The sequence below is a fragment of the Rhipicephalus sanguineus genome, chromosome 8 (genome assembly GCF_013339695.2).
Source record: "Rhipicephalus sanguineus isolate Rsan-2018 chromosome 8, BIME_Rsan_1.4, whole genome shotgun sequence".
Lineage (NCBI taxonomy): Eukaryota > Metazoa > Arthropoda > Arachnida > Ixodida > Ixodidae > Rhipicephalus > Rhipicephalus sanguineus.
In genome coordinates, this window is record NC_051183.1 from 106,671,708 (window position 1) to 106,685,356 (window position 13,649).

At 46.2% G+C, this 13,649-nt stretch overlaps 1 protein-coding gene across 3 annotated transcripts in view; it reads left to right on the forward strand.

Moving 5' to 3' along the window:
* The window catches only part of LOC119402289 (uncharacterized), a 49,250-nt gene extending 38,565 nt beyond the window's left edge, over positions 1-10,685 (forward strand). For 2 of the 3 annotated variants that reach the window (XM_049418583.1, XM_037669438.2), the window contains 2 exons: positions 6,959-7,063; positions 10,463-10,685. In XM_049418583.1, coding sequence (XP_049274540.1) covers positions 6,959-7,063; positions 10,463-10,665 — 308 coding nt within the window. In that variant the 3' untranslated portion in view covers positions 10,666-10,685. The remainder of the gene's footprint in view (positions 1-6,958; positions 7,064-10,462) is intronic. The other variant, XM_049418584.1, reaches the window with a different exon arrangement.
* Positions 10,686-13,649: the final 2,964 nt, after the last annotated feature.

Here is a 13,649-nt window from a genome sequence, read left to right on the forward strand (position 1 = left end):
AAACCGTTCTAGAAAAACAGTACTCATGTTTCAACAATTTATTGAAAAAAACTTTCTCGAAAAACATCACCAATGCTTTGCAATGTTTACAAGACACGTTTTCGCGACGGTTAAAGGGATACTGACCCAAAATCACAAAATTTTACGAGAACTCGGTAAATGAAATCTCAGTGTGCGATTACATGGAATAGATGTCTTCTCTGAGCAATTTTTTCAGCGGATAGTTGTATTTTCGGTGTCTCATATTTCTACGTCGCATCCTTCTACGCTGCCTTAAACAATTCGAACAGATCGGCCGTGATGTGAGCACCGAGCAGTTATTCGCGCGTACTCTGTCGCTAGAAGAGTCGTCAGTATTCAACTTCAGTTTTTCAACTTCACCGAGCAGATGTTCCATGCCCGCAGCACTTTACACTGTACGACAGCCGCATGCGTTTCGTGCTGTAGCCGTTCACTACGCAGTTAAACTGCTCGTCAACTACAATTATCTTTTGCACAAGTAAGTCTCCCTTTCCAAAGCAAAGTGTGGGATTCGGCTAGTTGGTATTCCATTATTAAACTGCTCAGCGCAAAAAAATTTGACGCGGTACACATAGAAAAGACGAGGACCAGCGCTGGTCCTTGTCTTTTCTATGTGTACCGTGTCAAATTTTTGCGCTGAGCAGCCCGTTCCCGAGCCGGCGAGTATAAAATATTCCGCACATCTTGTTCAATACCTCGTCGTAAAATCTCTCGAAAATCCACTGCTTTGAAGGCATAGCGACAGCTGACAACTGATCGAATGTCAGTGTGATGCAACTCTCATTCTCGGTAGCGTATATATGCAATCGCCTGCCTTTCGTTTTGCTGTTCTATTTCTGGCGGCTCCTCCAAATTGGGCACTGGGCTTTCGCGGGACGCCGTGCGTTTTGGGGGGGATTTGCGCCTCAACCCCGAACATTTTGGCTTTGAAATGTGGGGTGGAAGTGCTGGGAACAAGCGCGGCACGGCACCTGGCGCGAGTTTCCACTTTCCACGTGGGATCAAACTTCTTGTCCCGCAATGACACGACGATAGTGCTTTACAATGTCGTCACTCTCAAAATGAACGTCACAGACCTTGCATTCCGCAATAATCTTTGCGATGCAAAGCTTGAATGGCGTAGGGTCTTTTGCAGGTCCGAAGAAGTGTCGTGAAGCGGAGTCGTCGTTGCGGTAGCCGCTCTTACAGCCAGGCGCAAAGCAAGTCGGCGTCGGCATACCGCACTGTGAATCTCTTCGCCCTCGTTACGCTTCGTACATCATGCACGTGTCTTCGTACACGACGATAAGCCTGGTCAAGAGCAGTCGCAAAAATGACGAGCTAACAAAGCGCAGACGACGCTGCAACCCACGTGCACTCGTACATCGGCGGCTGCGATCACAACAAGCGCCAGCCGCGGGAGCTAGACGCGACTGCAGCGCCACTAGTTCTCACGACCGCCACGCGGACCGCCTCTCCGGCGGAGCTTTTAAACTGAGTTTATTCTAGTAACGTTGGATGCGACCCTCCAACGGTCACCTATCTAACGAGAGCACGCGCCGAGTGCGCAGCGGAGTGTCCGGCGCCTCCTGTCAGGCGGCGCGCCATCTAGTGAGCGTGGTTGAATCACCGGAGAGAGCACAGCTGCGCCTCTTGCAGGAGCAATGAGAACTAGCGAATACGGTGCGAGGGCAAGGTGCGAGCATAAGAATTTTGGCGAGCAAGCTCCTAAAACGTGTCATCACTTCGCCCCGGACTTTTTTGCGCCCTACCGATTTTTTTCTCACTAATGAACGAACTAGCTCAGCAACACGCCTTGTTGAGCTTTTTACTACGTTCGCAAGGTAAAATTATGTGACATCACTAAAGAAAACGCGCTTGTTACGCTTTACGATAACAAGCGGGTGTGTTAGTACGCGTAGACACAGAGATAGGAAACTATCCGCGTAGTTTATGAGTACTCGCGGGGCCGTGAAGTTAATGGTATGTATTATAAAGTTTCAACATTTTTAGGGAGTTGAAGAACTTGTCTACGAAGCGGCGATCTAATGGGAGTCAGTCATGCTTCCGAAGGCCACCTTTTTGCGTAGAAAAGTTACTGTGTTATTGATAACTGTTAGTCATTGTCATAGCAGAAAGTAAAAAGAGAATGCAATCTATTCAGTCGGCGATACTTCGCGCCCCGAATCGTACGTGCGCCATTAGCACGATACGGTACATGCACTTTCTTATTTGTGCTAGTACACCAATCCGTGTAGCGGCCTTCTGCAGCTTAGGCGACAAATTTTCAAGCAGCTAATGCTATATTGCATTGCATGTGTATCCCGTGTTTAGGAAAATGACACATGAACAAAACTATTCAGCAGCGTGCACGCGTGATGTTCCGGCAATAAAACGCTTTGGTAGAATTTACACTCGACGTCTGATTGATACATAAAATAAATGAATAGGATTTCGGTAATGCTTATATTGATCGGATCAATTATCGGGTCGAGCGCAGGCGGGCGACAAAAAGGGCCGAATATACCCGACAATGAACTGTGACTGAGCTCTACACTCTCTGAATGACGGCAAAATGGGCCCAATATTAGCCGCTGAAAGCCAACGGCTCAGCCGACATAGGCTGAAGAACGGCAAAACCGGCCCAATATTTGCCGATGAAAGCCGTTGGCTCAGCCGATATCGGTGGGACGGCGGCGAACGAGGCCCAATATTGCCGGTGAAAACCCAATATCCGATGAAAGGGAAAATTCAGCGCTAAATGACACAAGGACAAGAAGGGAGGGTACAATACGTGCGCTAACACGTGCTCTCTTCTCGCCCTTGTGTCGTTTTGCGAAGAATTTTTCCTAATGTCTTACCAACAAGGCCAAATTTCTCCTCTTATCCGATGAAAGGCGGCAAAACGGGCCCAGTATTGCAGGCCAAATTCAACGGCTCAGCCAATAATGGCTCTCTGCCGGCAACATTTAGTTTTGATTGGGCATCGCATAGCCACCGTAAAACCATTATCGGCCCGACGTCTTGTGCTGCCTGGGTACCTTCTCCTTGCATGTGATGTACCCACTGTTGAAGTTCTGCACGACACAATTCTTCCCCATCCTGAAGGAGCACTAGTGGAAATAGGCAAAATACTCTCCTTTGTTGCGGCGTGAAAAGCGCGCGCGAAGATCGAGATGTCTGCGCTGCCGGAACAACGCCACTGAGCACGCAAAATAAACAGAAAGCGCGCAAATCCCGAAGGTATGGGCGACAGCTTCCTCGACAGCACTGGGAACTTTCCCTCCCAAATCCACCTACGCACGCACGAACAGAACATGCGACCGAGGAGCGAGGGACCCATGCATGCGGAAGGCGTCGTCTGATAAGGGGCCACAACTAGCAGCTCGTTTCAAGCGCTGCACGGCCTATAATTCGGGCAGTATCTAATAGTAACTGCAACCAAAAGATCTGTCACATGTTGCAATTCATGCTACAGACCGAAAACAGAAATTCTACAGCGTACGAGGCGGTATCACGATTTTTATGCGTCGCGTTCATAGAAGAGCATGTATATAATGGCAATACACCGGAAGCGCCATCTGTCGTGTTGTTGCGAAAAGCACATGTCCTCCATGACACTATCGAGACGCGGCGGCCTGAAATACTCTCCTCCTCACATATTTTTTTTCTCCGTGCCGCGTACAGCCGCGCTGCTGAAGCTTACTAACAGCCGACATGATTAAGCAGGCCTTAACTTTGGTGTCCGCAGAAAACCACAGGTGGGTATGCGTCACAGGAATAAGACAAGCGCACTACCAAGTACAGCAGGTGCGAGCGTTAAACGAAAACTCTGCTCGGCGAAGTGGTGCACGTCAGACACGTAAAAAAGAGAGGGCAAGAAGGCGATAGAAATAGAAAAAGAGAAATAAAGACAATGAGATACAAAGAGATAGCAACAGATAGAGACAGGAGGAAACAGATGTGACAAAGAGATAGAAAAACAGAGAGCAAGATGGAAAGAAAAAGAAAGAAATAAAGAGAAGCAAAGAAAGATAGAGAAAGATGCACGCAGATAGAGAAAGGGAGAGAAATAAAAAAATCTGGTCTGCTGGTTCTAATTGATGTTCTCTCGAAAAGAGAAACGAACTCTGAAATTTCCCTTCTTTCGTTCATAATAAGAAAGAGAAAAAAATATAAAGAAAGCAACTTGAAAAAGAGGGAAAAAAACGGAAAGCAAGAGAGAAGGAGCAAAAAAGGGAGAAATAAAGAGTAACAAAGAAAGTGAGAAAGAAGCTGAGAAAGAGAGAGAGGGAAATAAAGGGAAGAAGGAGAAATAAAGATAGAACGAGCAAGAAAGAGAAAAGAAGAAATAGTAAGCAACAGGTACAACAAATAGATACAAAAGACAGAGAGAAAAAAACACAGAGATAAAAAAATAAATACAAACAAGGAAGGCCACCCAGCTCCGCTCTTCCTTCAGACTTGGCGCTACTAGTGCAAAGATGCCATAATTTCGTTAATATCATAAACTAACTAGCCCGCCAACGCGCTTTGGCCAATTGCATTTCATTGTTTCATGCATGACCGTCGTCATTTCCTGTAGCAACATAGGTATTGCGCTGCTAATCACGTTGGTCATGGTCCCATTTGCGGCATGGAGGAAGCGAAAAGTTAGGAGGACGCATCGCGCAATGCAAAGAAATGAAAGAAAGAAAGAAAGTTAAATACTAGGTCAGACACGCACATACCAAGCTTGACTCGTCCCCATTTTTCTTGTATGGGAAGGGCTCCTCAGTTTTAAACAAATATTTGCTCTGCTTACCTAACATTTCCTGAATGTAAAATTTAAATCTCAATGTGCAAATTGTATTTTATAAACTTACGTGCAGGGCAAAAGAAACCAAACGCTATGTAATATAACAAAAGATCAAGGTTTTTGTTTTGGTAGTGACCCACTTTACATGAAGATGTGGCCAATGCGAGTGGACTTCAAAATAGGTTGCTGTGATTGGCCTTTCCTTACTGTGGCTACAAGACATACACCAGAAATTCTAATAAAACGATATTCCACAGGACTGTTTCAATTGCCTAAGGGCTGCATGTTATATCTTGAAATATGTCACGAAATGAAGTAGTTCTACAACCGATTTCTGATGCCTCTGCATCAACATATTTCCAATTTTATGTTCAGGAACATGTATACAACCGTGTCATTTTTATAGCTCTTCCTTCTTGTGCTTCCACACTTCGTGCACATCATCTGTACGCGGTTTTATGTATTTTTTATTCAGTGGGCGCTCCATGCGCGGTGTTTCATAATCGTGACACCAGCCAACATCATTCAACAATGCACAACAAAAACGTGTTCACGGAGGCTTGCGTCAAGCTATGATGAGGTAAATCCTCAATACAAAATGAGTGGATGTGACGCGTAAAATTTCTGATAAAAATCGCCGTTCCCCCAACGGCTCTCACCAATGTAAAAAATGAGACTTAGTACGTCACCCTTTAACCGCCACTGATGGATCATTTTCAAAAACACAGAGGACTGCATGCCCAGGCATTGCCACTGTGCAAAATGAGCTACATAGACATCTCCGATGTTCAGTGAAGAAGCATGATTTGTTGGCAAGATGCTAAATACTGAAGGTTAACAACGAGTGAGTTCTCCTTGTACTTACCACAACCCCTAGTTATCTTCTGACATTTCTAGTGATCGCGTCCATCGGCGTGTTTTCGTACCCGTGCACGGTAATGTACCTACAAATTCCGTCCCCACCCCGGGGGGGGGGGGGGGGGCTGTATATCCGTACCCTATGTAAGTTCGTGCGAGTATTTGTATGTGTGCATGTACATATGTTTCTACAGTATAAAAAATTGACCGTGTATCTGCGTGCTTCGCTGCAAATGTCGTCTAAAGACGATAGAAGAGGCGCTGCGTGAGATATGGACGCCATCTGGCAATACGTCGGGAAACATGAGTGCTGTGTTGCGGGCTGGTAGTCCCGGCGCAGCAGCAGGCGAAGACCGGCGGTGACCAACGCGACCGGCGGGGACGCCAGCCAGCCCGAACACGCAGTTTGGCGCGAAGCGCTGAAGCAGAAGAAACGTCCGCACTCAACGAGTACTATCCACACACTATTTTATTTACACGTTGCCTGGAGCCAGAGCGGCACCCCATGGCATTCATACAGTGCAATACAGAACCAAAACCGAAACACAACAATGAGCTCGTGCAGAGGGCACGCAGGAAGGCAAGTTTCAGCGCAGTCGCATTTTCAGCGCAGCTTAAGAAACTAGCGTCTCTAGAATTACGTATGTATGCATTTTCTATTAAAAAAATATACGCCTCAGATATGCGCTATAAAGAAATATACGCCTCATTACGCCTCAGATATGCGTAATGTTTGCTTTTTGATCGACAATGTGCATAAGTATGAACCTAGTCAGCCGTTCAAGATGGCTGGCCCTTGGGCAAGTGGTTGAACATTGGCCGAGTGGCTGAATCGAGTGACGTGCCGACAAACAGAAAGACAGACCAAAATTTCTTCGTTTAAGTATCCCAAAAAAGACTATCGTCTTTAAAACTTCAGGGGAGGGTGGAGAGCTCAACTCCACCTGACCTTCCCTTCTGGCTACGCCACTGCCGGAGCATAGTGTTCATTATTTGCACGTGAATCCTACCCTTTTATTTAAGCGGTACTTTCACATACGTAGAATAGCAACTCGTTGTTGTTGTTGTATAAACATGTTCCCGTTAGTCGATTCTCCCACTGCTTTCATTATAAAGTAAGACAAAACTAACATTTAAAAACATAACCACAGTCCTATTTGTGGGTAGCTGTATTGCATCGCAAACCTGTCCTTCCTCTAGTAATACCAGGACATCACTATGCGCACATTTTACAGCTCGCATGTACGCAAGTGAATATTAAAATGCGTTAACCTATTGCTGTCTAATTATATTTCTTAACAGAAAACAAAGTGTCATACATCATTGACATGAACTTGACTTATAATGAACCAGACACATACAACTGCAGTGTTTTCGATGTTATTTTTCCACAGTATCAATTAATAGGTGAGTCGCCCGTTTAGATTGCTTCAAATGTGTTCAAATGTGTTCGAAGTCAAACGTTGGCGCCGTTAATTTGTGTGACCCTGCCTGGTGTAATGTTTATTTGTGTCTTCGAGTGACGTGCAAGAAGTACGAACCGTTTCACAGGTTTAGCGGTCATGTCGCTATTGTTCAAAACACTTACGCTGGTTTTTTTTTCTTACTCTCAACCTGACCGCTAGGATTCACCGGTATTGCATTAGTTTAAGAAGTTCTTACGAAACATATAAAATCAAGAAAAAGACACCTCGTGAAACAAAAGCTTTTGTCACACTGGTCGATGCTTCTGTAGCCGAAGCTTCCAGTTCTTGCTGAATTTTGAGACAGCTGCTCACATATCTTTATTATGTGTAAATTCGTTCCCCTTGTTTACTGCTTGCCACCGCACTCTGAATTATTTCCAGGAAATTACCTTATTTAGGGCGATACCGTTAGCCACCTGGTTCCGCCATTTCCACCTTCAAGCTCAGCCATGGTCACGCCTGCGTCTCTGAGTCGCATGAGCACGCCATAATTTTTTTTTCCGCATGTCAATCTAGATCCCGCAACGTTCTCGCATATGACATGGCTCCGACGTTTCTCCAGCGTACCAGCCCATTGAACATTTGCTTCGTTCCACGGTAATCGCGTGCCTTTCCAACGCCGGCCAAAGAGCTTCAGTGACACGCTATTGGCGCCGACAAAAAAGCGTCATCGCATATGGTGTCTTCAAGCAGGAACAAAGTAGAACAATTCCTGAGACATGCTACCGGTCGACAGCTGGACCTTATCGACAGAATGGCGAAGTTCGGGACCCAAGAGCGGATGCACACTCCCCTTAAATCTGTTTTTTCTTCGTATAGCGCTGCTGTGTGTTGCTATTTGCATTAATCGCTTTACTGTTCCGGTGAAACTGCGGACATTTTCTTTACTGCATTGTGCTTTTGGGCCGCTTAGCGCAATTAACAAAAAAATTACAGTTTCGCCGTGAGGGCGAAGCAGTGAATGCGATAGCAACAGACTGCATTGTGCTACGAAGTAAGGCTAGCAGATAACTCGTTCAGAATTCGGTTTCGCGTAACGTTATAAAACTCTCTCGTAAGGCAATACGGCCGCTTCAGGAAGCGAGATTGTTTTTTTGCTGTCTGTCGTCTCATGGCTAAGTGAAATAACAGCACGTACAAGGGTAGGAGCCGTCTACTGATTTCTGTCGCGGTCGCTCGCGACCATGCCCTTTTCATCAAAGTTTGCTGTTGCCACTCGAGCGACGCCGCCCCCCAACAAGCACTCCTCATGCTCCTTCACCTGATGAAAAATGCGCGGGACTCTTGATCTCTTCTTGAGGAGCTACAGATGGCCGTCGCATCCGGGCGATGTTAATGCACACGCCCTTCGCGTTTCATCTTGGCTCATTTCAACTCTGCTTCGGCTGTGTTCGTCGAGAGCACTCGCGGGCTTTCACTGGCCCGCAGAAAGTATGAAGTGCGGAATAATGTTATCAATTGGGACAGTATACTGAACATGACGGCAACCCCAGCGGCAAAACCCGCCGAGAGGGTCGATATAATTGTAATTGGAATAAAAACAAAACCGCTTACGTCTGAACACTATCACTCAAATTCCTGAGAGTTGTGCACCACTCCGAGTTCTACGTAACGCGTTACATGCAATCAATTACTTGTTCTCAGTTAGATATTCTTGTAATTTTGCACTATAATCGATTACTTTTTTTTCAAAAATGTAACGCTATCGGCAATTCAATTAGGTTTTATTGTAATTCGTTATTGGTAACCAGTTACTTTTTCTTACCAAATCAAGTTGTAAGAAATCTACGGCCGTTCTCGTCCCTAAAAATATGCGAAGGCTCTGTACGGACACCCCGTCCTGTCAGACGGGTGCTTTCTACGGGGCCTATTTTTTCACCATTTTCTTCGCCTTACCTGAAACACCTTACCAGAGCACCCGCAACAGCAAAAGGCCACACTTCATAGAGGACACGGACACTAGCATCGAAGCACTGCGAAACTAAGTACTGGTGCGCAAGGTGTTACTACGTCATAACCATTCGTCGGCAAACAAGCTGGAGCTCACTCAGATTCACACAAGAAAGTTGTTTTGTGCTTAGGACTCACCTGGACAAAGGTTCGCTGGTTTTTTCCTCACAGGACTCAATAGGATTCATACTCACTATATATTTTCTGAACCGGACTCACTCGGACTCAAACTCACCAAAATATTACTCACCCGGACTCCCTCAGGCACAGATTCATGGCTCAATCTGAGTATGAGTGAATATTTGTGAGTCGACGCACGAGTCCGTTAGCGTATTATTTTACCTTTTGCGACAATGATGTCAATGCCTTTAGCACCAATGTCTCACGTAATCTGTGCTCAAGTGGTGCATTTTTATCTCGCACTTTCAAATAAGGTATTAGTGGCTGCCATCCAATAAGGACATTTTTATTGAAAGGCACTACTCACGTAATATTTTGTCAAGAACATCCTGTGCAAGAGTTTGCAGGCGGGGGTAAAGGAGGGTGCGCTACTGTGCGCTTTTATACAATGCATTGCATATCGCATTACCTTTATCTTGGACGGGCGGGCTGGAGCTGGCGGACGCGTGGGAGGACGGATTGCAGCGCTCGGCCGGCACCACAGAGAACCACCGACTGAATGGCTATCTACCGAATGCATTCACTATGTGTCACGGATGCTCTCACCCTCTTGTCACGCTCACTGCTGCTAGCCACGCCCTTTCAGTATAGCGTTTCAATCGCCGAACACTGTACATAACTCACAAGATGGTAACCTGCTTTGGGAACTTTGTGAACACCTACTTTTGTGAACGTTTCACTACTCCGTGGCCACCTAAACAACTTGGAAGCACTAAACGGACGACGTAAAAACAACAAGAAATGAAGAATTCTGCAAAACAGCACCCTATTCTACAGCATACGCACTTGACACTGGAAAAACTGACAGTAATATAGGTGAAAATTTTAGTGAATGCGTATCTTGCAAATGTTTTTATGTTTTGAAAATGACTCAGATTTTGGGTCTACTAACACCAGAAAGAGCGGTCAGTTTCATCATGATGAGATAGCCATGTGCTTTACATAAACTTAGCGCAGTTAATGTTAAGAAATTGAGGAAATGCATATTTGTAGCGCAGTATGTCATGACCTTCAATAATGTTTCGCTTTTTTTTCAAAAAATGTTTGCCTTCAGTACTTACGTAGTTGAGAAGTCTTCATGTCGATGCTCCAGGTAGAATACTTTCTGTTTCTAATTCCTGATCCACATCACGCCCATGTTTACAGCAGGCTTAGGCCATTTGCTGTTGTAATTTATAAGAATAGTTACTAAGGTATCTTCGAAATGCAGGTGTGACGACTACGGCTATGTACATTCGCGGAAGTCTTCCCAATGGTACGTTACCCCCTGAATATTGCCAAATTCATTTCTTGACATACTGCCACAACACAACAATTTTCAAGCCATATAACTGGAACTGCTCTCTGCGTGAAGAGCAACAACACGAGGAGACAAATGAGCAGGAGGGTGAAGCAGCAGATGTGAATGAATAATATAACAATAAAAAATAAAATGTATACAATTCTACAATGAGCTATCGTACTGATTTCTCAAATTGTTGCTCGTTTGTCCTGCAGAAAATTAATTCCAGAAGTGCATATACAGCTCCAAATAAGAACACTTGACGTACCGCGCAAAGATTTAGTTTCGTCGCGAGGGCGAATCACTCAGCATCATAGAAACATATTGGAATGCTTTACGAAGTGAGGATATCAGCTAACTACATTGGATTCGATCTCGCGTAACTCTGAAAAATGCTGGTTAAAGCGAATGCAGCTCCTCCAGGGAGCAATGTGGTTTTCTAACTGTTTTTTGTCTCAATACATAGTGGGGAGTAGAGTCGAAAAAAAACTTTATTGCGTGGAAATTCGGGACTTTCCAGATCCGCAGCGTCCACGCGCGAGCCCACCACACTCAAACGTTGATGTGTACTAAGTCCATGGCGCTGGCAGTCCGGCTGGCTGCGTTCTTCTGCCTTGCGGTGTCCGTGGAGCGAGCACACCACGTATACTAGGGATGGTCGACTAAACATTTGAATCCATTAATCGTTAATATTTCATCGATGTAGCTTTTGATTGATTAATTGCGTTCACTGTGATGTTTAGGTCGATTAATCGACATTTTCATGGACGCTTTAAAGAGGACATGTCATTGTTTTAGAGGCACTGTTTGCGTTTCATCTCGACCGAAATGTTTTTGTCAGACGCGCTAAAGATCACCTCTGCGCATTTGTGCTTGCGTGAAAATTCACGCCTTCGCCCACGGGACAAAGGGGGCCCGTCGTCTTTAGATGATGTCAGGGATTCAAAATTCTGTGGCCGTCATCCATGGACCATTCGGCAGCAGGTCGTATTTCCTCGAAGCCTGCCTACTCGAGCGCTCTAAAATCGGAGGCGCCTTCGGCAACCACACTGCTCGAAAAGTCGAGCCAGAAACATGCAGCGTGGCCGAGGGTGAGGAAATCCCGAGAAAGGTAAAATATGGACTAGTGTCGCGTGATACCAATTTTAGCGCATGGTATTATGAGGAAATGGCCATGAGAACACCAAGATCTCGCCATTATGAGGAAATGGCCATGAGAACACCAAGATCTCGCCATTTATGTTCCGGTCATTATAAGGTGATCTACCGCAAACATCCTGTTGGCTTCGGCGAAACACCGCGACTGAACTTCAAAATCCACCAGCATCACCACGGCGCTAAGCAAGGAAGGGACACGAGAGAAAGCAAATGTAGGGATGCTAAACAGCCTAGGAAATCTCGTATGGCACCTTCGCTTCTCTGAGTGTGGCTGTCAGCTGAAGTGAGAGGCCGTAGAAACGATCCAAGACTCTGGGAATAACCAACACACGCAGACTGATTATTTGGACTTTAAACCACCTTTTGTGCAAGTATCCGTTACTGTACACACATCTGACAGCGTTGCGCTCCGAACAACTTCACAATGAAAATAAATGTTCACGTAACAGAATGCGGGAACCTCGGTTCGCAATACGCACAGGCTATGTACGAATGGAAGGACTCTTTTTCTGAGAAATTGCTTCAAAATTTGCTCCCGGGTTAAGGCCTGCTTTGCGCCGGCGTATTCTGGCACCGAAGAACATATTCCGACAGTGATGGCCACGCCGTGAGCGGTTACTGACCGCGTGTTTCACAAACGTAACCAAGACTTAAATATACAGATAAACACACGTGAGGGCGAGCGCCCGAACGCCGCCCAGCGCGCACGGAAACCGTCTACGTTGACATTAGACATGCCATTTGTCACAGCCACGCACACTCACCCGATTCTGTTATAACGCCGAACGTCATGACAGATGTAGGCAAACCACGATAACAGCAAACAGAAACGATGGGAAAAGAATGCACGGCGGCGGTACCAAAACCGCGCTCCCTCGAAAGTATAGAGCTTTTCACCATCCCAGCGAGGCGTATGCAAATTAAGTGACTACCGCGTCCGTGCTCGAAGCATCGTACTATATCTGCACCTCAAATTAGTCTTAAACCCACAAAAACCATCACATTCAATGCGTCTAAGTATTCTTATTTTTTCAGCTTTTCCGCACTCTATATCGGTGGAAATGTTTTTATGATGTCGACTAAAGTTAATCTCAAAACAACATCGTGCACCTTCATTATCGCCCTTCATAAATGATTGTGTCGTTCATGTTAAAGGGGTCATGAACCACCTTTCCAAGTAATGATCTAATGGCCTCAGTATCGGAGTGTACTGCCTCCCGAATCGATTGCCGCAAAAATTTCTCGAATCCGTCAAGAATCAGCGGAGTTACGGGGGTTTGGCGCACGCTCCTAGCGCTTTCTCTCTTTTCTCATGCCGGCGAGCGCACTGGAAGCTAGACAGGGAGGGATGGCATGGGGGAAAGAAGTTACGCCAGCGCGCGTCATGAAACGCGATCGCTCTCCCGCTGTGATTCGCTTGCGCGAGTGCGGCTACCGTGTACTGAGGAGTGCGGCGCCAGCAAGTGGCGGCACCGCGCGGCAAGAAGCGCATCTGATCCGAACGCCGCTCTCGATTTACGTCGGCTATCGGCCAATAAGCATGCTATGTCTCTTGCGACGTACAGCGGACAGACGCCCCACCCACCGACGAGAGTGAGAACCGGCCTCTGTTTGAAAAGAGGGTGCCTGGGGAAACGGCAACTTCGCGCTCCGCTTGTGGCCATTACGCGGCGCGCACGACTGTAATATTTGGCAGAGCAGTTCATAGCCGTGTCAGCTTTCCGCAGGATGTGTTTTTTCAATCAGCCCAAGGGGTTCTTCATGACCCCTTTAAGGGAGCTTGTACAACAACACGCATGTGAGTCTCAACTCACTAACTGACAGATTTATCTGGGCATCCGAAACCAGCCCCGCGGATGCAGGCTGTCATTGGACATGGATGGCAGCCTCTTTCCGCAGAGCTGCTGCAGACGCCCACCTAAAGCTGCATAATTAGTATCTACGAAAGCAGTACACT